The following is a 25,537-nucleotide window of genomic DNA, read 5'->3' as shown; positions in this document are numbered from 1 at the left end:
TACTGCCCTTAAGGGAATATTAATGAGTTTCCTGCCTGTTTTGTAATCCGGTACTGTATTTCTGTTTTGCCTGTGAGGGGTAGTATTTATTTTGATTGATGCTTTTAGGTGGGATGGTTCTTGGATACAAAGTGCTATATAGATACATTATTAAAAGGCTGTTTCCCAGAAACTATCATGTATCAGTTAACAGCATGCTGATGGAAGTACACTCGGGGTGGGAGAAAAGGAGGAAATCAGAAAAATGAACAAACAGTTGCACTGTAAGCAGCCCTCCCCTTCTGTTCTTTCCTCTTTTGCCTCTATTCTTCATGTCCTGTGATTTCATAGCTGGTAGAGGATGAAGAAGACTGGTTTGAAAGAGAAGGTGGCCTGGACAGGGGTTATGAATTGAGGGCTTTTAAGTTTTCTTTTTGGCATTGCTGTGATACATCCCACAGCTTTGTGTCCTTTGTCATCTTGTCTTCCTGGTAAAATGCTGCAGCTGCTTCTTTTTGCTTTTTTCTGTTTTAATAGCTCAGTGCTGAGAGTGAACTGAGGAGTCAACAGCAGTTTGGAGTCCTGTGTTGAAGAGATGAGCTGAGACAGTCTGGGGAGCTGAGCAGATTTCCCTTTTGTGATGCCAGCCAATAAAGGTGCTTGGCTAGAATAGGCAAGGGTCATGAAATGTTATTTCCTTACTGCATAGTTCAGTGGAGATTAAATTATTTTTTAAGGAAACAGTCAGGTGAACAGTATGTTGTGGGATTATTTATCATTTTCTACATACAGAAAAAAGGCCTCCAGTTCTCTTTTCTAGACATAATCTAGTAGATTCTCTATGGACTAGGTTTAACCGCTTTCCCTGGCATCTCTACTACCAGAACGTTATTTTGGGTATTCATTCTTACTTCTCTCTTTTTTTTTTTCTTTTCTTTTTTTTTTTTTAACTCTGATCTCTTGCTTCAGTTTGGAAATCGCATTGGGATGACTTCTCAAATCTACTGTGAGTCACACTCATGTTCCCTGAAGGGGGGCTGTAACATCTGTGGAATTAAGGGTCATAAAGGACGAATGTAGGATCCATGGTAGAGTTTTTATTCTGTAATGTGGTGCAACGGTGAAAGTCCACAATGATTGAAGAGGCTTCTCTAACTCTCCCCCCTTCCTGCCAACTCCTGTGCAAGCCTAGTTTCAAAAAAACCAGCTTTTTGGACCTAGTTGGATATTGCCATTACCTCTGATCTCGATGACACTGTATATTTCCTGTCTCTTTTAAACTCTGTTCTCTGGGAAGATGATAGAAGCTCTTAAACTCTGGGCCTGACTTTTATGTTTTGCAAAACTATATATAGTTGTGTAGAACAAGATATTGGTGGCTGAGTAAATACAGAGAAGGTGTCCAGAAAGAAATTGAGTCTGTGGGCATGTTTTCCATGCTGCCACACAGTGGCATTTATGAAGAAACTAAGGTGGTGGGGTCAGATCACATTTTCAGCCTTCAAGTAGGACGTGATGTGCTGTCGTTGCATGAAGGGTGTGTAAGAGCTGGCCAGCAGCAGGAATAATCAGCTGTAAAGATCTCAAGTTTAATTTTCCAAACTTAAGGGGGATTTTGTTAGTTAGATTATTTTATAGTAGGAAGTTTTCTTGGTTGCTTGAACACTTGATTTTATTCTTTTTTTTGTTTGTTGGTGTGTGTATCTGGTACTGTGGTTTAGAAGTGTGAAAGAATGACATCATTAGCCAGTACAGGGGCCCTAGAAAGAAAAAGAGACACACAAACCAAAATCACCTTTGCATAGATACATTTATATGTGCAAAGGGAAAAAAGGCTTACTGCTAGGATAGTTAAATTTGCTTGGAGAAGTTGAGCAGTATTGGCGAAAGAATGCTGTTGCTATTTTAAAGTGAGTTTCCATAGGGAAAATTTGCTGTTATAGTTGATGCTGACAAACATATTCTGTGGACAAGGCTCCAGGCTGGATCCCCTCCCTTTCCCTTCCCAAGGAGTGGCACTGAGCTGCCCTTTGCTTCTCTGCTAGCAGGGGAGGGGGGTAGCTGCTCTGCTTTGTGTGTTTCATTCTTTTGAGTGTAGCACAGATGGGATTTTTCCTGTTGGAAGCCCCTATCAAAGCCTCAGTTTTGCTTCCTGCCATCTGAAGGTCGGTGCGATAGTGGTGTCGAGCTGTCGATGAGCTGGATTCGCAGCCAGACATGGGGGATTATTGCAGTTCAGCTGTAAAGAGTAAGTTCTGCCCATATTTATCCTGGTGGGTGCTGCAGAAGTTAGTGTTGCTCTGAAGTGGATGTGCTTGGTCTGCTTCCTGTGTTGGGACACTGGCTTCACAGCTCACCTGGCCAGACAGAATTGAGGAAGGATGACTTGTCATTTTACAAGATGGCTTGGAGGGGAGGGAAAGATGGTGGGATGCTGCTACTGTAACATCTTCCTTGCTGTAAACTGGTACATTCCCTAGTTTTTGCCATTCTTGAGGTGTTTATAATCTAGGTTAGCCAGAAGCTTGAAAACTGAGGCAACAGGAGAAAGCCTAGAAGGGATAGAATGGGCTGGAGATTTGTTACCCAGATCAGGCTTATGTTGTTTTCCAGGGTTCAAGGGAACTTGTGTCAATGGCCTTTTAAAGGAATTTCATGGCAGCAAGGTGGCCACATTGTTCCTGATATCACTTGTTATTCATTTCCAGGAAACGGTCTATCGTCTTACCATAATCTCCCTCCCTCCCTCTCCCCGCCTCCCTCCCCTCTCTCTCCTCCCTTTCCTCTCCTTCTCCCTTTCCCCCTATCCACTTGTCTGCCTCTTTCTCCCTCCCTTTGTTAGAGGGACTGATACTTCCTTGCAAACAGGAAGAGAGGCGAGAGCAGCCCTGTGCGCAGTGTGAATGAACTCCAGTAACCTTGTCTCCTTTCTCCTCCTCTCAGTTGCAGAACCAAGGACATCTGGCAGTCGGGAGAGAGCGAGGGAGGAAACATAAAGGCACAGCCCATTTCAGGATCTTATCCACCCTGAAAGTGGTCACACATATGCTCTCTTTTTCCTCTTGCTCCATGTGTTGACATGGCACTCTTTGATCAGGCAGAAACTGTGAGGTAGGCAAGGGCAAACTCAAAACCTCAGCCTTTGCCAGGCAAGGTATAATGAGAGGCAGGTGAGAGGGGAGGAAGCATCTGCTGCTGGATGAGGCATGTGAACAGGAGAGCTGACTTGCAAAATAGTTGCTGTTGGGGGTGAGGAGTTGCTTTGCAGAGCCTGTAGCTTCCCGGGTTGGACTGGCGTCAGCACATTCTGTCATCATCTGATATAAAATTTGGGAAACCCTATTCCCAAAATGGGGGGAATCCACAAACTATGTAGGAAAGGAATCTTGTACTCTGCAGATCATGGACAAGGAGTGAGTTTGGTTTTTTTATGTGGAGCAAAGCAAAAGTACTTTGGGCTTGTTCTTTCCCTGAATTATTGTATTCTGTTTGGTGGTACAGTTGTGCTTTATGGTCTAATTCACTTTGCTAACCTGTTTGTTCAGTTGTTTCAGTCCTGTGTTCCTTCTTGCTTGATGTAGGGTGCAACTGGCTTGGAACTTCTGTTGCTGCCATTGTTTGTTTATAATAGCTATTCTGTGGGTGAAGAGTGCCTATTAAGTTCAGATTCAGAAATGCCCACAGACCTCTTTGCATTTTGGTTGTAATATAAGGTCTAATTTTGGAAGGAAAGTTATGCAGACTTCCTTCCAGTCTGCCAGAACTCACCTTTAGGTTGTTTTTCTGTAATAACCTGACTTTCCCTTCCTCGGTTTTCTTCTATTCCTTTTAAGCATACCATCTTTCAGAATAATACTTTTCATCCTGACACCATTGTTACACCTCTCCGCTTCTCTTCCCAGTACTCTTTCCAACCAATTGACACTCGTTTGTTTATTTTAATCTGTTCGATTGTTAGTCACTTCTGCTGTTGTTCTCTGAACCTCTGCCGTGGTTTCCATACCTGACCTGGGTAGGAGACAGCATGCTTTGTGTTGAGACCAGACTAAAGCCAGCAAGAGCTGGATGCTGCAGTGAGAACCCAGTTCAAAGGACGAGACAAATGCATAGGAAAAGGCCATGCCAAAAGTCAGCAAAGTCATGGGTAATAAAGGAGTTGGTCAGCAGCAGGAGTAAAAGCCAAAGTGGGGTGGGGGTGGAGGGCAGGCTCTGAAACTCAGAGCCAGCAGGAGAGGTGGGAATAAGACCCTTAAGCTGAGGGCAAGAGACTAGAATGCAGCTGCCCATCCCTGGGAAGCAGGCTGCACAGCCAGGACTGACTTCTAGGACTCTTCTGCATAATTGTCAGAGGTGGCAACAACTTCAAAAGGCTCACAGACCAGTGCTACAAGCTTGGGCAGCTGCTCATGGTCAGCTGAAGCTTAGCTGGACAACAAATGAAAGCAATCAGGAGGCCGAAGCTTTTCTTTATCAGCTTGGGACTGATGGTGGCTTACAGACTTCTTCCAGTTTGTGGTTGTCTTTATGCTTCTGAGAGATCAAAATGGATAATGCGATTTCAAACTGTGTCCCTTCAGTTCTCTGTAGAGAGGGATTTACAGCAGGGGCACAGAGCTAGTCTGTTCCCTGAGGGTTGCAGAACTGTTTTTCCCATTCTTCATAAACATACTGTTCAAAATCATTCTTTATGGTATCCTGTTGCACTGCTTTGCACACCCTGCATTTTCATGTTTTGTCCCTCCTGTTGTCAACCTGAAGGTGATTGTTTTTCCTCATAAATTTCGACAGTTTTCACGTGTAATATTACTTAATTTTCAAAGTGACAGATTCTTTTTCTGTCTTGAAAGGTGTGTCTCTTTCAACTTTTTCCTAATTGAAACTTGTTATGTGTATACTTTTACCCTGTTCAGAGCCCCTCTATCTGTTCCAGTGTTTCTAGAGAGATGTGATGATGCAGAGGGAACAAAGAAGAATGAGACAACCTGAGCTGGGAATAATCTTTGTTTCTCTGAGACAGCTACGAGGTAGTACCAAGATCCTAGGGAAGATTTGTGAAAATCCTCTGGCTGCTACACCAGACACAGTATAGGAAGAGCATTGGGTCACAAAATATGTTTACTCCCTATGAAAGGATTGGAACAGCGGCGTCTCCCAAAGGGCTTAGCTTTGTGCTGGTGCTGTAGTGTCCTGTAAAATCTCAGTCCAACAGGTGGGTGTTTTTTCTTGGTCATTTAGATCTGCAGCCAGCATTTGATACCCAAGGTAGTGCCATCACTGTGTGAGTTGTTGATTCCAGCGGAGGCCATTATGCACTGCCCATTATGCGCTGCCGTGGGCCCAGCTTTCAGACGTTGATTCACACTGGGGGCTGGCACTTGTATTGCATGTTAGAATACATTTAGAATCCAAAATACCAAATTATATCCCTGATTTGGTTACCTCTGAAAGATAGTCCTTCCTGTCAGATGCATTTGTTTGCCAACAGCCCATGCACAAAGGCACAGTCTTGTTGACACACAGCAAGCATAGTCATATTAACATATGTATACAAATGTAAGGTCTCTTCTGCTGATGCTGACATGCTGCAGAGCAAAAGATGTATGCTTGTGATTCATTACAGAACTGAAACATAGCCATATATTTTTTCCCTTGACAGAACACTGTTGGATATTGTAATTTATAGGGCAAGGACTGTGATGAGTAAATCCTGTTTTGAAAGATCCCAGAGACTTGAACAAACTTCCTAAAAATCTTCTATTTCATCTGAACATCCAGTATTTGGAGGTAAAGGGCTCGTTGTACTATTCCTCTGATTATTCCTGTGTTCCATAGCACGGTTTCTTCAGAGATATGCTTGCATCTGGTCTGATTCCTGATTGTTAAACTTCTCACAGAAGGCACCAAACAAGGAATACAGGGAGAGGACAGCACTGTTTAGCAGAAGTGTCACAGTAACTACATCTGGCTTATTTGGTTTCTTTATGTGCTGTGCTGGTCAATGCTATCTCCTTTACTTATCCTCAATGAATGTTAGACAATAGTTTGGTGTATTCTGTAGCTTTGTGTCTGTTGATGACAGATCAGATCAAAGACTTCCAGAAGAATGCATAAGTGCTTCATCTGGCTTGGAAGAGGACTCCAGCTGAGAGAATGGGATGAGACTTGCTGGACTGAGTGATGAATGTTTCTGGCATTTAGCATGAGGTACAAGAGCCAAGGCTGCCATCTTTAGTCTCTGAAAAAAGCAGTACTTTCTGATGCAAGAGTGCTGATCTGGAGACCATCAGTATCTGTGTTGTTCAGTTGTCTCAAAAGAAGGGAAGAAGGAAGAAATAGAGTAGAGCAAGGCTGGTGGTGACACATTTCAGAAGTGTTTAGTGTCATATTTGGTACATGGGTGGCAAGGGCTGGCAGAAAATTGTTTCCCTCAGCCTTTCATCTCTATGTGTTTCCTCACTGGAATATGTCTGGTCCTCAGGTTCCTCTGTTCAAGACTCTAAAGTGATTAGAAATGATTGCTTCATTTCTTGTCACTTGGCCAGTCCTGAGTTCTAAAACCGAAGGAGTTGAGACAGACAGTGGGAGGCAGCATAGCAGATTATGTCAAGACAGTGTTCCCTCTTGTAATTATGGCTTGCATCACCTTTCTGCATTTTTAGTTGAAGTGGTGGTGCAGATCGGAAGATGCGAATCTCTAATAACATGATTCTTAGTACAAAACTTGACAAGATTTCTCGTCATTTTAAAACAATCCTCATGCATTTCTGTGAAAATTAAGTCCTGGGTCTAGTTATACAACCTCTCACTTGTGTACATGTGTGGAAAATGGTAGTTTGGATTTCTTTACCTAGCACTAGAGTGCTGCTGTTTGTATTAGGTCAGTTTTCCACAACCTGCAATTGTTACTGCACCTACAAAACCAAAAGACACTGTGTCTTAGGAGCAGAGAAGACAAGCAACCTTTCCTATCTGGCCCATTCTGTTTTGGGAAGGCTGGAGGCTGGTGCATGAAGCAGGAACACATGGGTTTGTTTTACAGCAGGAAGATAGTGGCTGGTAGGCCTTACCCCTTGCTGTGTCCTGGATGTGCACAGGAATTTATACTCCCTTCCCTCTTGGTAGCTGCAGACTTCTCAGGATGTCTGCAGTCTCTTAGATGCACCCCTTTGGGCTCCAGATGTCTTGCTGACAGCAAGTTTCACTCTTGCAATGTCAGTCAGGGTTGTGTGGATCACACAGTTTTGAAATTCCATCAAACTGTACTCTCCTGGTTTTTTTTTCTGGAATACATTGCCATTGTGGCTGGGATGCAGTAAGACTGGGTCACTGAACTGAAGGCGGTGGGGCCTGAGCACTGTCACTCAGTTCCTCAGCTGGGGGATCAAACTCTTCCTTTGAAAAATTGCTGTGGTACTACTGCTGGTGATTCATTCTGCACAATAATTAATCTTTGAGTGAGTCTGTTGCATGGTTTAAAGGAATGTGGAGATGAACATAGGCAGTATGCTTACCTTTCTTATTTCATGCCCAAACATATCTGGAGACATCTGATATTGGCATCAGTGAGGAGCTTACATAGGACTGGGAATACAACTTAGGTGTGGGTTTGTTTCAATGAAGTTCCTGTCTCCATCTGATGTTCTGTGCCTCTCCAAGATTCTCAGCTGCTGCAGGATTTTCTGGGGAGACTTTTTAAAAAAAAAGTTGGTCGTGATAGCCACGTTGTTCCTTTGAGGACCATGAGTCTCTTTGAATTGGTTGCAAATCACACTGTAGCCTCCCATGGCAGAATTTCTTCCTTTATATGGCTTTGAGTTTCATATTTGCTGTCACTGCTTTTGTTCTAGATAGTCTCTTTCTTTCCCCAGCAATTCAGTGGCTGTGTGCACCAAAGGGGAGGAGGGAGCTCTGAATTGCTTATACAGTCTGAGGCTGTATTTACAAAGGTCACGTGAATTAATGTGTCCTGTGGGTTTTAACACCTGCATCCACAGTGTAATGGGAGATGGCAGGAGCTCAGCAGGCTTGACAGTATGACTTGCTTTTATACTTAATGACTGGTTTAGAGTACTGGGAGGGGGGTGGTTTGTGGAAGCATTGCTTTCATCCTTGTCCTTGGCATTCTAAGAAAAATTGCATGGTCTGGTCCAGATATTCCGGAGGGAAGAAGGGATGTTAGATGGTGGGTCCTCTGCCTCTTGATAGTCAGCACTGCCGTGTGTGAGGCATGCCCCTAATTACCTGATACTTTTGTATTTGAGCTGCTGCAGAGCTTTCTGTCACCTCTTGTCTTTCAGAGAGTGACAGGCTTCCAGTCATGAGCTCAATCACTCAAGTTAAACTGGTACAGGCCTTTCACGTAGTTGCTTTTTAAACCAGTTAATCTCTTTATCTTGCATTGGTAAATCACTGAGTTAAGATCAACTGATCAAATGCATGTTCAGTCAGATTAAGGGTGTTTACATTAGCAGTTTGCATCAGTTTCACTGAGTCTGTGTAGTCAAATCAGTAGGGCCTTTTTCTGTGCAGGTAGGGATTTTTGGAAGAAGTGATTGGATTTGCTCTGCAGTTTCAGGTTCTGTAGTGGAGTTCGGGCTGTATAATGAAAATGCTTTTCAGTATGGTTTCTAAGTTCCAGAAAAGCTATCCTCAGTAGGTTGGTGGTGAATCTATTTCTGAGGGTGGCATCATGGTCATTTGCTATAGGTATGATGCTGGCTTTCAGTTGTTACCTGTAAGTGAAGGGAGGATTTATCATTTTTGATATATCATCGATCTTTCTCACAGTCTTTGGCTACTGATATTAATAGGGAACTTCAGTGTTTATAGTCTCTGCTAAACAATTATCTTGTACAGTTTTCTATATGCTCTGCAATACATACTACAAAATCCAGGGCAGCTGGCAGCAGTGAGCTATTTGTTTGTTACTAGAAGCTTTAACAAAGGCCACTGCTTATAAAGTCTGAAATTTCCCTCTTACACTCTTGAAGTGCCCTGGTGGTGTTAGCAATAGTGAAGACTTCTTCTGCTTTGATAAATCTTTCAGCAATCAAAGGATAGTTTTGCACCTGGATGTGCTAATCTTGTACCTTTTACCACAGTTTGCTCAAATACTGTGTTTCAAGAGTATAAACATTGATAAAACAAAGCTAATTAAGGAAATTAAATCTTGAAGCTTGCTTGTGGTGCAGCCCTTAATAGATTTTGGAAATTAATATCTCAATAGTTGAACTCTTGCCTCTTTTGCATCTGTTTGTTTTTTCCACAGGTACTTCCTTTCTGACTTTGAGTAGCAGAGAAAAACTAAAGACCTTGAAGAAAGACACCTACAGCCCCTTGCTTGGCAGAAACAATGCTGCAGCGATGAGATTACAGTGAGCCCTTCCTGTGTGGCCTCCATGGGTCCCACTCAACTCAGCACACAGGATCATGGGAAGAGGGTGGCAAGTGTATTTGAGATGGAGGAGGAAGGGCTTTCGCTCTTCCCTGGCTCAGAGAACCCCCCTGAGCATGCAGGTATGGAAAAATTCTTACTAAATCCATGCAAGCTAAAGGCTGTCCATTCTTTCAGCTGCAAGCAGAATTGATAGTTGGCAAAATTTTAGGGCAAATTCTGGAGTGCTTGAGGCACTCAGAGATAATGTCTAAGAATAGAATCAGTTACTGATAATTGAAGACAACTGGGTTTATGTAGGTGATAAATATTTTGCTTATTTGACCTTTTAGAGGCTGGGTTCATGGCACTAAAATGAATTTATTTTTGTTAGCCTTATCAAAAGCTGCTGAGCAATAAAGTTTTACTACAGGTGACAATCCAACAAGGATAGGTGGTGCAAAGAAATGATAGATTTTTGCAGATTCATATAACGGGAAGACAGTAGAAGTTTCCTCTACCTATTTCTTAGGTTAACTGAGGTTAAAGAGCATCAGGAAATAGAATGGAGATTTTGTAGTTAAAATTGCTGCTCGTGGCCACAATCCTACACTTTAAAACTGTAAGACAACATAGTGTAGCATCTCTGGACAGGTAACAGGTAAAAAAGGAAAACACATGTGCATAGTGTCAGCAGCTTAATGAAAATATGACAAATAAATGTATTTGCTCAACTGTGAGGCAATGGGCAATCCCTGATATAAAAAGAAGAGGTAATCTGAACATTGAACAAGGACTCATCAGTAGAATAGAAACAAAGAGAGTAATTAAAAGGTAAGATATTAACCAATAAAAGTCCTTAAACCATATTTGAGGACAGGAAAAGAAAGCAATTGATAGGTTGTTTCCTTACAAAAATGCAAGGAAAAAAGTCACAAAATGTGAAAAAAAAATATATATAATAGGGTATCTTCCAAAGGAGAACCCTAATGAGAGCTAAAGATGGCATTCATGCTTGATATCTCTTACGCTATTTTTGTGTTATCTTTAACTACAGAAAATGACAATAATCAGCTATATAACTAAAATGCTTAGTGTCCAGAGATGGAAAATAATTTACATAGATCAAAGAATAAGCCTATCTGTCTCAATAAACCAGTCATAGAAAAGGTAATAAGGTGTTTATGTAACGTCTTAAAGGTAGCTAAGAAATCCACAAGATGGACAGATTCATCTCTAGAAGTCATTGGATTACTCTGCTGTTTCTCAGAAGCATATGAACATCACTTAAGGCTTTGGAAAAGTTGTTATACAAGTTAGTCTGCCATTGCATATATTTATACTAAATAATCTGAAATAACTGTATACATTGCATAATTTCCTCTTGGTAACATATTGTGTGAGGAGAAATAATTGGTAATATATTGTGTGAGTCAAACAAGAAAGGAGAATATCAGAAATTTAACCTGTCTGATGACATTTTCTTGCTGAGAATGAGAAGTGCAGGCTGAAATGAGTGACCTCCAGGCCTCTCTGAAGTCAGTGGGATTGAAAATCAACACCAAGATACTTATGACTGAAAACTAATATGTAGTGAGGAACACTAATAATGATTTCTGAGACTAACCTAAAATGGTTTACCCTTTCAGGAACTTGAGCAGAATAGTAAGTGTAAACAACAGTAAGGATTAGAAGTATTAGAACAGTAAGTACAAAAATTAGACGTGCAATTGTAAACCTGATGTTGATCAGGAAATGCAGTAGCTGTGTCCTGCAAACCTGTCTGTATGCATTAATTCCAGTGTAAAGGCTTTCCAGGCATATCTAAGCATAATCTGGAGACCTATCAAGACGTTGCTTGTAATCTTTATGAACAGCTGCCATAGAAGAATCTGTAATATCTGACATATGGAAAAATACCTGCACTGTGAGCTGTGTAGAATGTCAGATGTTGGCCTGTCTAGACTTAAATGGAATGAAAAGAGAGATAGCTAGTAGGCTGGAATGCTTAATTTAAGGTGCATTGGAGAAAACCAAAGATGTTTTCAGAATACAGAGCCGCTGCTAATATTAAGATCTCTCAGAATGATGTAGGAAGAGCTGGGAGCTGCTGCCTAAGACCATCTGAAATGTGAAGCAGTAGTGCACGGCCTGTGTTTCAGGTAGAATAACAAAGTTTAGTAAATGAACTGTCACTATGAGAGCGTTTCAGTTTTAGGAGTGGGGAGCACCCTCCTTGAAGAAGAAATGATGGCTTTGGGGCTCCAAAGACTCACAGAGCTTGTGCGGTGTGCTGCTTGCCTGTATATACACTCCACGAGGTGCTGTGTTTTGTCTTGACAGTTTCCCTAAGTGTTCCAGTTACAGGGATTGCCTGCTCAGTCTGCTTTTTGTAGAGTCGCAGTTTCGGGACTGTTTTTTTTGTCACTATTAGATTGATGAACCATTTTTCCTTATTCTTGTGCATAAGTATGGCAGAGAATAGAACTAGGAGAACTGGAGGTGAGTTCTGAAGAAACTTACTTTCTGCACCATCTTGGATTTCAGGTCAACCTTTTTGTGGGTCTTTCTCACATTGGGAACTTAACTGTAACTGGAAGGTGCAGAAGAGCATCTGGGCTGAACATGTTTTGGCTCTTCCACTCTATTTGGAGCAAGTGTGAAGCTGTATTTGTTTATATATTTGAGGTGAAACCTTGGGGATTATGTCAGTAGTTAGTTTGTTGCAGAAGATATGCCTGTCTAGAGGGGGAGTGTGTGAAACAGGATCTTTTCATCCCTGTGTTTGGGAGATGGTGGGTTTGAGTGAGGATACTGGTTATTTTAAGGAATGTGGCAGTCAACTGCAAACATGCTTCCTTCATGTGTGGGTTTTTTTGTTTTGTTTTGTTTTGTTTTGTTTTTTTCCCCTGGGTACTGTTCATTTCAGTAGAAAATCCCCCCTTGAAGCGGAAGAAGGGCCCAGCCCCTAAGATGCTGGGAAACGAAGTGTGCAGCGTGTGTGGGGACAAGGCCTCTGGCTTCCACTACAACGTGCTGAGCTGTGAAGGCTGCAAGGGCTTCTTCCGCCGCAGCGTCATCAAGGGAGCACAGTACCTCTGCAAGAACGGCGGCAAGTGCGAGATGGACATGTACATGCGTCGCAAGTGCCAGGAGTGCCGGCTGCGCAAGTGCCAGGAAGCGGGCATGAGGGAGCAGTGTGAGTGCAGGAAATGGTGCATGGGGGCATGGTGGTGTTGGGACAGGAGGCGTGTGGGAGCAGGCTGCGGGGGTGATGGGTGTAAAGCAGGAGGCAGTGTGAATGCTTGGGAAGGGGGGGACACAGCCATGCAGGCTGTGTGTTGAAATGTGTGTGGGAAGTCACTGAGAGCTTAGCAGGGATCACATGGGGAGGTGAGGCTGTTAGTGGAACACCACTGGTGTGCTGAGAGCCGCAGCCTTGCTTTATTCCTTATAAGAACTTGTGGACTGTGAGAGCAGAGGAAGGACTCGCACATTCTTCAGGATGCTGTGAAGTGTATCAGTAAACTCAGGCTTCTGTCCTGTGATTGGGACTGCAGGATTGGTCACCATGCTCCTTGAACAACAGGCACTTTCCTTTGCCTCCTACTGTGAGCTTGTGACAGAGGTCAAGGGCAGCACCACAGTACTGCAGCTGTGTTTGTGCAAGAGCTGATCTCATTGCTCCCTTTAGTGAAATCTGCTGTTTTTCTCACACAAGTAATAAGGCTGTTGTTCCTGAATATTCACCAGTGTTTCTGTTCACATGTCAGGAATGGCTCTCCTTGGCCAAGGCATCCAAGTTTCATCCCTTTGGTGGCCAAGACTGACTGAATGGATGCTTGATTAATGTTAGATCTGTGTGAAGTCTCCTTTTCTGACATCCAGCACCCAGAACAGTGAGGAACAGGGAGTATTTCAGAAACATCTTGTAAAATAATGCTACACCAAGGAGACATGCTGTTTGGTTTTTCCAGCATAAAACAAAATAGATCAGTATCTCTCTCACTGGTTTGTATCAGCATTACGTATGCTGTGTTTACCTCATTTGCCCCTGTTCCTGAGAGCTACAGAACAGATATATTTGAAAAGTGATGTGGTAAGACTGCCTGTTCACTTTGCTTCTCTTTTGTTGCAGGTAGATAGAGGGAGCCTCAGTATGTTTCTGTATTTACTCATTGTCTTGTGTTGAAGACAGCTCAGGAAAATTAGGTCAAAAGTGTTATTATTAAGAGCTTGGCAATTCCTGTCAATGCTGTAATCCCTACTGCAAATTTGCTGTGTTAATTTTGAAAGAAACGGAGGGCTTTTTCCTCCAGCTGTTTCACTTGGAAGGTCATTCCAGAACTTCCCCCTTGTAATTGCTGGAAACATTCTTCTAATTCCCAGACTGAAGTTATTCATGGCCAGTTTATTGTTCTTAAGCCAGTGTGAACTGTGAGGTTAAATAGTTCCTTCCTGGCAAACCAAGTAAGTTAGATTGCTTTGAATTTAGCATGGTGCAGAAGCTTGCACATAGGCAGTTTTCAAGATTCAGTAATAGCCAAGTGACAAGTTACCAGTTATAAATCCTTTGTGCATCTGAGTCCCAAGTTGAGGGACTGTAATCACTTGAATTAATTACTTGCCTTCTTAAACTAACACTGTGAGTAGCATTCTCTAATCTTACAGGTCCTCCTTATTTTGGTAATTGTATTGAATGTCTTTGCTGTTAGAATTGTAAATTTTGTGTGTGCATGTACCTGTGCATGCATCCTCCCTGTTAGAATTTGGGGATAAAGGGCCCTCTCAGCTTGAATGTGTTATGTTCTTTATCTATCCTTCCAATTCCAGAGTACTCTCTCACAGTAATTCTCCAGTTCTTGTCTTCATGTTTAACATGATTCATTTAAGAAGCGTAAGTGTATAATTGTTCAGTTTTGGGCCCTGCTTTCCTGTATAGCCGCTATGTGTCTTTGTTACCTGTGCATAAAAAAAGGCCAAAGAATCTTTCAGCATTTTTAAAATCTTGTTTGTAAGTCAAGCTTTGTTTATTTATCTTTGTTCCTGAAGATGCGGAGGTTTTTTCCCAGTCAGTCCCTTTTCTGCTCCTTGTTATTCATCATTAACTTATAGGATGATTCTCTGGAAGATAACCCTTGAATCCAGGTATATCTGCTAGTTTCCTTTTATTTTTTTGGATTTTTTCAGATAGTTTTTGCAGCTTTGGCTTAAAGAAACAACAAACCTTCTCTACATTCACATCAGTGAATTCTTCAGTTCACAGAATCACCCTCAGTCCTTCTTAGGGCTGCTTTGAATCCAGTCTCTGCCCTGCCTCCATTTGTGCTTGGGATTGCCCTGAACCATGTGCGGGATCTTGCACTTGTCCTTGTTGAACTTCATGAGGTTCAACAGGCCCACCTTGCAAGCCTGTCAAGGTACCTCTGGATGGCATCCCTTCCCTCCAGCTTGTAAACCACAACCACACAGCTTGGTGTCGTTGGCAAACTTGCTGAGGGTGTGCTCAGTCCCACTGTCCGTGTCGCTGACACAGACATTCCCAGTACGGCACGACACAGTGCCGGTCCCAGTACCAACCCTGAGGAATGCCACTCGTCTTGGAATGCCACTGCTTTCCACTTGGACATTGAGCCACTAACCATGACTCTTTGAATGCAACCATCCAGCCAATCTCTTAACTACCATCCAATCTCTTATCCACCAATCTCTGATCCATCTGTTAAATCCATGCCATTCCAGTTTAGAGATGCATTGCTCCTGAGCTTGGAGGAGGTGCTCCTTAGATATTAAAAGCAGCTTTCTTGGACTTTCTCTTTCCTTCAGCATTTTATCCTGTAGTACTTTACTGAGCAGATCCTTGAAGAGTCCAGAGTCTGCTCTCCTGAAATCCAGGCCAGTGAGCTTGCTGTGCTCCCTCCTCGTTGCTCCAAGGATCTTGAAATTCATCATTTCATGATCACTGCAGTCCAGGCTGCCCTTGAGCTTCATATTCTCCAGCAGGCCCTCCTTGGTGAGAGCAAGGTCCATCACAGCACCTCTGCTCATTGGCTCCTCTATCACTTGGAGAAGGCAGTTATCATTAACACATTAGAGGAACCTCCTGGATTGCTTATTCACTGCTGTGTTATCTCTCCAACAGATATTGGGGTGGTTGAAATCTCCCAACAAGACCAGGGCTTGTGAATGTGAGGCCATTCCTGTCTGTCTATAGAGGGCCTGCTCCACTCAGTTTTCTGGTCAGGTGACCTTGTAACAGACCCCCTCTATAATGTCACTTCCCTGGACAACTTTAGTTCAAATCCGTCTTCACAGGCTGGCAAGCCTATGAGTGAAGATGTGCTTCCCCTTCTCTGACAGATGGACCCCATTAGCCCCCCATAAATCAGATGCCTCTGATTTGTTCAGTTCCTTACCATATTACATCCAAATGACATCTCCTTTGATTTAACAACTGAAGAAGACTTCTAGCCCTATTTCTGAAGGACCTGTGGTTGGTCCTCAGTACGTTTTATGCAAAGCTATTCTTTCACTCTTCATCTTGCACCATGTTACTGCTCTACAGTTTGCTGCAGATGGCCTGTATAGCAAATTATCCTTTCACTCTCAAAATCCATCCAGGACTGGCTCTGACCTCTGAAGAGGAAGATGAAATGCACAAGCTGTTAAATTAACAATATTGGAATAAGGCATAACAGCAGAATAGTATGAAATACAGTGGACGCACCATGGCATGTTAAAGGAGCACTTGTTGGTATCTGTTATAATAAGACATTTTAGGGAGTTGCTCAATGGGGAAAGTCACTGTTGTTTTTCTGAGATCTGCAGGGCATCGTGAAAGGAGCTTCTGCCCTTTGTGAACACTTTGCATGACGGTATGATTAGAAGAAAGGTAATGGAACAACTTAAAGCAGGAATAGAGGGAGAAACAAATGACAGTATCACTGTCTGCTGTGTTGTGTACACTCTGCTATGCCAGATACAGGCAGCTGTGATCTCCACTTTCCATCCACAGCACATTACCCTGTGTTTAGTGTAGTTTCCAGTATGCTTCTACGATTGATCACAGGCTATTCCTGCTTTAGATGTTCTGTCTGAAGAACAGATCCGACTGAAGAAACTGAAGAAGCAGGAAGACGATCAGGCTCGGACAGTTGTGGTGCGTCCAAACCCTCCGAATCCGCCAAGCCCTTCCCACAAACTAACGCCGGAACAGCTGAACATGATAAAAAAGCTCGTGGCCGCTCAGCAGCAGTGCAACCAGCGCTCATTCACAGACAGGCTCAAAGTGACGGTAAAAAATCTACAAGCTTACAAAAACTAAGAAAAATTGAAGTTTGGGGAGTTGGGTTTTGGGTGAAATATTAGGGAGAACAGACGTGCTTCAGGCATTTCCTCTGTGGACTAAAGCTCTGTAAAGAATAGCAAAAGATGATGTCCTGATGTTGGTTCATTTTCTTTCATTGTTCATTTCATCTTTTCATCTTTCTGTCCCGGCTTAATCTCTCACATACATCTCTTTCTCTCACTCTCTCTGTGTCTCTGTATATCTATATATATATATATGCTGTCTCTTCCCATTCCCACAGCCGTGGCCCCAGATTCCTGACCCTAATAACCGTGAAGCGAGGCAGCAGCGTTTTGCTCACTTTACAGAACTTGCAATTATCTCTGTGCAAGAGATTGTGGACTTTGCCAAGCAACTACCTGGCTTCCTGGAGCTCACCAGGGAAGATCAGATTGCTTTATTGAAGACATCTACAATAGAGGTGAGAGTTTGGCTCCACCACAATACATAGTAGCAGAGATGAAAGAATTTGGAGTTACCCACATGGAGAACTAGTTCCATGCCTTTTTTTGGGATGGTGGGCTGAAGGATCTCAGCTATGGGACCATTACTGCAGTGCCAGGTTATACTGGCAAAGGGTCATGGAGGAGAATGAGACAAGTGCCTTGGTAGTGATAAGCAGGAACTTCCCCTTTCCTGGAAGCAGACACCACAAAGGATGCAGCAGAATTTATCTTGAAATTTTTAAGCACTCTTGAGAGAAACTGGAGAGTTTTTGTTTGGGGGTTTTTTTTGGGGGTTTTTTTTCAGAGATGCTCCAACATTCAACGAATTATTGATGTTGTAATGTTTTTTCCTATTTTCAAATCAAGTATATCCGTTTCTGGTTTCAGGTGATGTTGCTGGAGACATCTCGGCGCTATAATCCAGAGATTGAGAGCATCACCTTTCTTAAGGACCTGAGCTATAATCGGGATGACTTCGCCAAAGCAGGTGGTGCATTAGACAGGTGTTTCTTCCTTCCCTGTGTCTTGTGTTCTTACATGTTTTCCTTTTTAATGTGGACTGCTGGAAATAGTATGTGGGGTCAGATGAGAAGCTTAGAAGAGGACCAGACCAATAGCCTCAAAAGCCATATATTTTTTGCTTTTAATATGGGTCTACCAGTTCAGTTCATGTCTTTTTCCAGATGTGAACTTGCTTGGGAAAATTTGGACTCTTAAAGGATGAAAATCTAGTAGGAAATGTCCACCTAGGGCTAGCAGCTGGTGTGAACTTCCTTGCTGGTAGAGATGTGATGTGGTCATAGAGCTGTATCAGATCATAGCAATTCAAACCACAGTCTTTTCTCCTTTGCAAGTGTATCACTTGCTAATCCGGATACACACCTCGAGTAAGGACATTAATGTGATTACATGCACTCCGTGCATGGAAGGTCCCCACACATTGCTTTAGATGTTTTATTGTCCCAGTATATGTTGGTCTGTGGTGGCGTGATTTCTGAAGTCTGTTTTTTCAGGAGCTATGAGTGTCTATAATTTCAGATGAAGTAACAGGAAGTATGTACCTTCAACATTTCTAAAAGCAAGACATTAGCTGTCCTTCGTGTAATTTTTTTTTTTTATTATTCTTTGAGTAGCTCTTTAACCATTTATACTTGGGATGACTTTTATATACAACTTTCCTTTTCAACACTCTTCCTGGTAGCCTTTTTTTCAGGTTATTAGGAAGGCAAATAGTAGGCAGCCAGAAAGATTCCCTCCGTTTTGTTTCTCCTTTTCTGATGCAGTTGTACTGCAGGAAATTAGAAACTTGGATGCTATTTTGGAGGAGAGGCCTGAAGTTTTCAGCATGATTACATAGCACAGGAAGACCTGATTTGACAGTGGTCTCTATATGTAACGGCAGTAAATATCACTGCATTTCTGCCTGACTGCATGTATCAAAGGAGGTAGTTGGAAGCCTCAGTCAGGCTCTGCCTCAGCTCTCCCAGCTTTTTGAGATGAAGGAAATGGCATAGTTCAGAGTTCTTGGAACTGTATGTTTTCAGCTCAGACAGACTTCAGATGAATCTGGATCACGGTATTAAAGCTTTTGCTGAAACCACGAGAGCTACTGGATGTGAAGGAGGTGATGGTGTCAGAGTTGGAAGTGTAGATATTGTACTTGTAGCTTTCTAACTTTTTGATGGACTTATCTGATAAATAAGCTGTTGCCCGGTGATGTGCTGTGGGGCATTTAAGGCTCTAGGAAAACCCAGAAATAGCGTAACTTTATAGTTAGAACCCCACTCCTCAGCCACTGTTGTTGGTGTTCACTACTAGTGGATGTAAAGGGAGGTTTCATTGGAACATAATGAAAGGGTTTTTCCCTGCCTGCCTGTCTTCCCCACTCCCTGGTGTACTGCAGTGGGTTTCTTGCAGCTTATTCCATGAGAGGAAGGAGACAATTGTTACTGCTTCACCTTGTTCTCTTCTGTTTGTTTCAGGTCTGCAGTTTGAGTTCATTAACCCCATCTTTGAGTTCTCAAAGGGAATGAATGAGCTACAGCTTAACGATGCTGAATATGCACTTTTAATCGCCATCAACATTTTCTCTGCAGGTAAAAAGCCAGGGAGGTCTGAGGAGCTGCAGTAGTGAGTCAGAGGGCAAAGAAAGTAGAGTTAAGGAACGTCACAAGCAGAAGAAGAGTAATGGAGGGTGTATAGAATTCAGTGATAAAGGGAGCATGTTATTTGTTATATTCTGAATTCTATAGTGCCGCTTCCAGAAGAAAGCAAATTCCCCAACTACTGAAAAAGTGTATAGAAAAATGGGCCAGTATTTGTCTTCCTTGTTTAGAGATTGCTATTTAATTGTCCCCTTAATGTCCTTGGCACCTCTCTGGTGTGATGCAGGTCCCACAGCATGAGTGACATCTAGTGGGCAAGTGAAAATACCCTGAAAATGAGACAGTATTGCTCTGGGCCAGGACAGAGCTTTGCCAAGAAGCCACTTCCATTCTTCTGTCTTGTGACCTGAATTATTGAGTACTTTTTTTCTTTGTTCTTGTTTTCTAACTGGCTCACCTGCTGCAGAGACTTTCCCAATCACTCTTGAGTAGACAGCTTCTCGTTTCTTCTGTGACAGGAATGTGAGACCAAACGGTACTGTGTAAGTGGGTTTGGTCTCTAACCTTTCACCTCTGTAGGAGTCAGATTGGATACCCCGTGTGCAGGAGGCATCACTGAGAAAGAACAGTCACAGACAGCTGACATAGCTGCTACAATCATGGATACACCTCCTAGCTGTGCTGGGCGAATGCTAGTGAGGTTTTGGAAAGAGACCATATGAGGGAATAGGGTTAGGCAGGGATGTTAAGTCCAGTGAAGCTGCCTGTGGCAATCTCCTTACTTTTAACCTGCTTTTTGGCAGACCGACCGAATGTGCAGGACCAGTCCTTGGTGGAGAGGCTGCAGCACACCTATGTGGAAGCCCTTCATTCTTACATTTGTATCAACAGACCAAATGTAAGTGCCTGACCAGAACATCTCCAGCAATGATGAGAGCTGATTTTGTGTTTATGCAGACACAGTTCCTGCGGTACTGTTTGTAACAGGTCTCTTGCTGCCTGTGCTGTCATACTTGTCCCTTCTGTGGCACTTTGATAGCAGCTGGAAATGCAGGACTTGTGAGCTGTCGCAGCCTGCTGTCCTGTATCATGTTCCATAGTTTAGCCAGCACGGAAAGTCTGGAGTTTTGGAACATGGTGTACAATTTGTGTTCCTCCACACTGAAACCTCCTGGTGAATGCTGAGTTTAGAGGAAGTCAGGATTGTCATTTCAATACATCATCTGTTGTGGTATTTTTTTTCTTTTTTAAAGTTTTAGTGTGAATTTACTAACAGCTGTCTATTTGTCTGACCCTGCAGGACCGCCTGATGTTTCCACGGATGTTAATGAAGCTGGTCAGTCTTCGGACACTAAGCAGTGTCCACTCTGAACAGGTGTTTGCCCTTCGGCTGCAGGACAAGAAACTCCCTCCTCTGCTCTCAGAAATCTGGGATGTGCATGAGTGACCGCATGCTCCCAGAATGCTGACGCGCTGACATAATGCCATCTCCCAGCCTTTGCTAATGAGAAGCCAGCCTCTCCTCTCCAAAGCACTGAACCCTGGGCTAGGCATGCAGGGAGTGATGAGCCCGGGGTTTCAATGTTGTCGTGAGATACGCAGGAGGCAGCTGGGGTAGATCAGATGGAGGGGTTGGTTTTGATGTAGTGCCCATACCCCAAAGGAATAACGTGAAACATTCAAAAACGGTAGAAATGAAGACCTTTCCCCCTGCCCCCCAAGTCCTCTTTCTTCAGAGTCTTTCTCTTCTCTAAGCATATGCTGAAGGTTTACCCTTTGATCCTCTTCTCACTGATTATGAAAATGAATTTGCAGGAACTTGCCAAAAGCTCTCTATTGAGAGTAACCCAGCTCGAAAGGCTTCTGCAGGGTCCCCAGTGTACCTGGATCTGAGGAGCTCAGGGAAGTCAGTGTGGATGTTCTATGGGTTTCACTGGGTTTCCTATAAATAAAATCTCTTGAATGTGCTGCCCTCTACAATGATTCCAAGAGAAGTAGCTTTTATTTCTTTATTATGAGACTTCATCTCTAGAGTTGCCCTTTATTCTGGCCCTCCTTTGGTAAAAGGATTCCTCTAATATGTAGTGACCTTTATCTAACAGGGAGATTCTCTGGGTAGGGAACGTTCATACATCAAAAAGATGTCAGGCATAAAGTAGTGGACTTTTTTTTAATATAACGCATCACAGTTTTATCTCGTGGTTCTCAGACACTTCAGTTTACCTTTGATTTGCTAATAGCTGGAAAACTTTAGTTCAAAACAGATCAGGGCATAGATTTTATCTTTAGGAGTGGAATAGAAGAAAGATAGGTGGGAAGGACTGGTACCTAGGTGAGGTAGGTGTGGTGGAAGGATCTCAAAAACTTCCAAGAATCTGAAGCATGTGGTATGTATTCCAAGGTGGGTGTGAAGATGTATTGGCCAAGGAGAGAGGACACACTGCATTTAGTGAAATATGTGGGCATTGCATAAGCTATGGGCTGCACAACTCTCAGATCATGGGCTGCAGGAATATTGCGTGTAATCAGATCCACTTGCGTTGTCTTCCTTTTGCCAAAGTCTTTCCAAGATTTTAGGGATGATAATGGGATATGGAGGTCCCTCCTGTGTGAGGAGTGCCAACTGCTTTAGAAGGACACTTGGGTCTTGTATCCTTTCTTCACTTCGGGCATTGTGAGATCCACACTGGATTATGCCCCAGGTTTTTAAGTATCCACATTCATAAGTATTCTAGAATTTACAGCAATATTTTGTCTGACAGAAGAGAAATATACTGTTGTAAAACATGTTCCTTACTTTCCAAGAAACATCATCTTATGGCTGATCTCAGAGATGTAACCTTAAGTATCCTGGTAGCTTGGTCTCATGAGTCTTCTCTGTCATAGGGGTCTATGTTTGCTTGCCCAGTGAGCATCCCAAGAGCATAGGTTCACATGGCTCGGGGTTTTTTTTGTTTGTCTTTTTTGGTTTGTTTGTTGTTGTTTTTTTTGGCTGTGTATCTGAGCGCTATGCCCGTGGTGAGGGTATCGTGTCCATTTTGCACTTGAGGTTGGTCCCCTGCCACTGGCCTTCACTCTGCACCTTTGTAAAGCACTTGTAACAATCTGTAAAATAATCTGTTGTTTTTTATAACTCATTGCAATTGCAAAAATTCTTGTTTAAATCTGTATTTTTAACTAATCTGTTTGAGAAATGTTAATGTTTATATAAAAGAATAAAGCCTAATACAGGATTTTGACATTCTCTGATGTGCTGTCATTAGCTCAGAGGAGGGTGGAATAAGTTCTTGCTGTAACAAGCTTAAAGCTGATAAGAACATTGGAGAGAAGCAAGAAGTGGTGAAAAAGAAATAGCAGTGCAACCCCAGGCAGTTTATTTTGGCCTCTAGGATGAGATTTTTAGCTTGATATCCACCTTGCTGTATTGCAGACCTGGCAAATATGTGAAGTGGATTAAGTGCATATCATGAAGACCATGAATTATACAAACATCTATCATCTTGGTATGTACAGCTACATTCAGAATGTAACCGTTTTATTCCATGTGCTGTACTCCATTTTCTGCATATCATGGCTTGTCAAAATTGAAATGGGAGTCCAGCGTGTCCCTGGCTGTCAAGTGGATTTTCAGATGGACCCTAGCTGATACCTCATATACTGAGACTTTCTGATGTACTCAGAGGAGAATCAACCAGAATACTTGTCCATATGCATTACCTCGAAGGGAGTGGTAGGATGGGAAAGCAGAGAGCTGTCCAGCATTAGCTGCTTCCGAAGTGCTTGATCCTTTGCCACAGTGGGAAAGAAAAGCGACTGTCAACTCAGCAACTCCCCACACCACAGGCTATTCTGCTGAAGCCCCTGAGTTACTCTAAAATTTAAATTGAAATCTCCTAAACCAGAGGAAGAAGGAGTAGGCTTATAGGAAACTGCACTGAGGTATGAGATGGGGAGTAATGAGCAGAACTTGAGCGCTCAAGTCAGCCCTGGGTGGACTAGAGAGTGGCTGGGCCCTGCTTAAGGGATTGCTAAACAATGAGGCTGTCAACAGAAGAGGCAATGGCAATGAAGCTGCAGCTTCATTTCTAGCTTCAGTTTCTTTATTTTGAGCTGCATCTCCTTAATTTGAAGAGAAAACCTGCATATAAATTTGAGGGATTTTCAAGGTACAATCTATAACATTGCTGTGTGTGGCATTTGTGAAAACTGATTTTCCTTGGCTCTGTGTTACAATTGAACCCCACCCAGCCACCAAGCCCCACACAGCCACTTGCTTACTCTCCCACCAGTGGGATCAGGGAGAGAATTAAAGGGTAAAAAGCAGAAAATTCATGAGTTGACATATAGAGAGTTTAATAGGGAAAACAAAAGCTGCACACACAAGCAAAGCAAAATAAGGAATTCATTCACTGCTTTTGGGCAGGCAGGCGTTCAGCCGTCTCCAGGAAAGCGGAGCTCCATCATGAACAACAGTTACTTAGGAAGACAAATGCCATCACTCCAATCTTCCTCCTTCTCCCCTGCTTTATAGGCTGAGCATAATGTCATACGGTATGGAATATCTCTTTGGTCGGTTGGGGTCAGCTGTCCCTGCTGTATCTCCTCCCAGCCTCTCATGCACCCTCAAATTCCTTGCCAGCGTAGCAGTATGAGAAGCAGAAAAGGCCTTGGATCTGTGTGAGCACTGCTCAGCAATAACAAAAACATTTCTATATTATCATCAGTATGTTCAGTACAAATCCAAAACACAGCCCCACAGTAGCCACTGTGAAGAAAATTAACTCTACCCCAGCCAAAACAAGGACACTCCGCCTTGTGCATCCCTTTTCATTATCATCTAGTCAAATATAAGCTCCTCATTTACATCTTCACATTCCCATTTTTTTGAAAGTGCAAATTGGTACAGAATTTTTGTTTTATAGAAGCTTGGCTGGTTAGCCCATGGAGCTCAAGTAAGCTCAGGTAAGGTGTGGTGGAAGAAACCTTCCTTGAGATCAGTGACCCTTTGTACTTTTATATTTGCAAAATGCTATCTAGGCTTGAGAGTGAGTCCTGCTGCTCTCTAAGTCTCTATACCCAATTTGTTTCAAATTAATTTTGCTGATTTGGCCACTGTAAAAATCATGGGGTGCTTGAATTACAATCTTGGGAAGTGTTCTCTGTTGGCTATGTTTGCTCATGATTGGTTCAGATCAATGTGGAGGGAGAAAAAATGGGTGTATTTCTGAAAACCCAATTCCTCTGCAGTTTGAAAAGTCCAGGGGTGCATCAGACAAAGCATTGCCAGGTGGTCAAGGGAGGTGATTGTCCTGCTTTACTGGTGTGACCTCACCTTGAATGCTGTGTGCAGTTTTGGTCACCGCAATATAAGAAAGATATTAAGCTATTAGAGAGCGTTCAAAGGAGAGCAACAAAGATGATGATGGGCCTTGAGGCCGAGTCATATGAGGAGCGGCTGTGGTCACTTGGTCTGTTCAGCCTGGAGAAGAGAAAACAGGGGAGACCTCATAGCAGTCTACAACTTTCTCTTGAGGGGAAGTGGAGGGTCAGACACTTCTCTGTGGTGACCAGTGACAGGATGCAAGAGAATGGCCTGAAGTTGTGTCAGGGGAGGTTTAGGTTGGATATTAGAAAAAGGTTCTTCACCCAAAGAGTGGTTGGGTGCTGTAACAGGCTCCCCAGGGAAGTGGTCACAGCACCAAGCCTGACAGAGTTCAAGAAACATTTGGACAATACTCTTGGGTGCATGGTATGATTCTTGGGCATGTCCTGTGTGGGGACTCGATGATCCTTGTGGATCCTTTCCAACTCAGCATATTTGGTGATTCTGTGAAGATCAAATCAACTATTTCACCATTTTACACCTCATATATAAAAATATTTTAAACTCTTCGGTTACTTGCGGTGCTTGTGGTTGCATTTTGAGTTTATTTTGATAATTTTTGTTTTGTTAATAAACGGATTTGGTTGTGCAGTGGTTTATGGGAGCTTGGAAGGAATTAAAAAAGCTGTATCTCAAGCTTTTAATAACCAAATTCTCTTCTAATCTCATGAAGCCTGTAGCAAATCAGCGGGTAAGTAGCTCAATACAGAGGGTGAAAGTACAAGCTGAAGCGTTCCCCATTCTCCTCAGGCAGCCTGCTCTGGGGAGCTGTTTCCCACCCCCACATCCCACCTCCTCCCGCCGGCTGCCGCTCAGAGGCCGCAGCGCCCCCTGCGGGAGGCTGGCGAGGCGGCTCCCCCCGCCATGAGGACTAGTGGTTCGCTCCGCCCCGCCCTCTCTGCC

At 43.0% G+C, this 25,537-nt stretch overlaps 1 protein-coding gene across 5 annotated transcripts in view; it reads left to right on the top strand.

Annotated features, from left to right (window-relative positions):
* The window catches only part of NR1H3 (nuclear receptor subfamily 1 group H member 3), a 29,964-nt gene extending 7,480 nt beyond the window's left edge, over positions 1-22,484 (top strand). For 3 of the 5 annotated variants that reach the window (XM_064657969.1, XM_064657972.1, XM_064657970.1), the window contains exons 2-9: positions 9,248-9,495; positions 12,282-12,551; positions 16,438-16,646; positions 16,942-17,121; positions 17,534-17,633; positions 19,129-19,242; positions 20,055-20,149; positions 20,552-22,484. In XM_064657969.1, the coding sequence (XP_064514039.1) occupies positions 9,378-9,495; positions 12,282-12,551; positions 16,438-16,646; positions 16,942-17,121; positions 17,534-17,633; positions 19,129-19,242; positions 20,055-20,149; positions 20,552-20,698 (1,233 nt within the window). In that variant the 5' untranslated portion in view covers positions 9,248-9,377 and the 3' untranslated portion in view covers positions 20,699-22,484. Of the gene's footprint in view, positions 1-5,039; positions 5,764-9,247; positions 9,496-12,281; positions 12,552-16,437; positions 16,647-16,941; positions 17,122-17,533; positions 17,634-19,128; positions 19,243-20,054; positions 20,150-20,551 lie in introns of those variants that run through there. The other 2 variants (XM_064657971.1, XM_064657973.1) reach the window with 2 other exon arrangements.
* The last annotated feature ends 3,053 nt before the right edge of the window (positions 22,485-25,537 follow it).

The sequence above is a fragment of the Pseudopipra pipra genome, chromosome 6, assembly GCF_036250125.1.
Source record: "Pseudopipra pipra isolate bDixPip1 chromosome 6, bDixPip1.hap1, whole genome shotgun sequence".
NCBI classification, from domain to species: domain Eukaryota; kingdom Metazoa; phylum Chordata; class Aves; order Passeriformes; family Pipridae; genus Pseudopipra; species Pseudopipra pipra.
The sequence above is the reverse complement of the archived record's forward strand: the minus strand, read 5'-3'. Positions and strand labels throughout refer to the sequence as shown.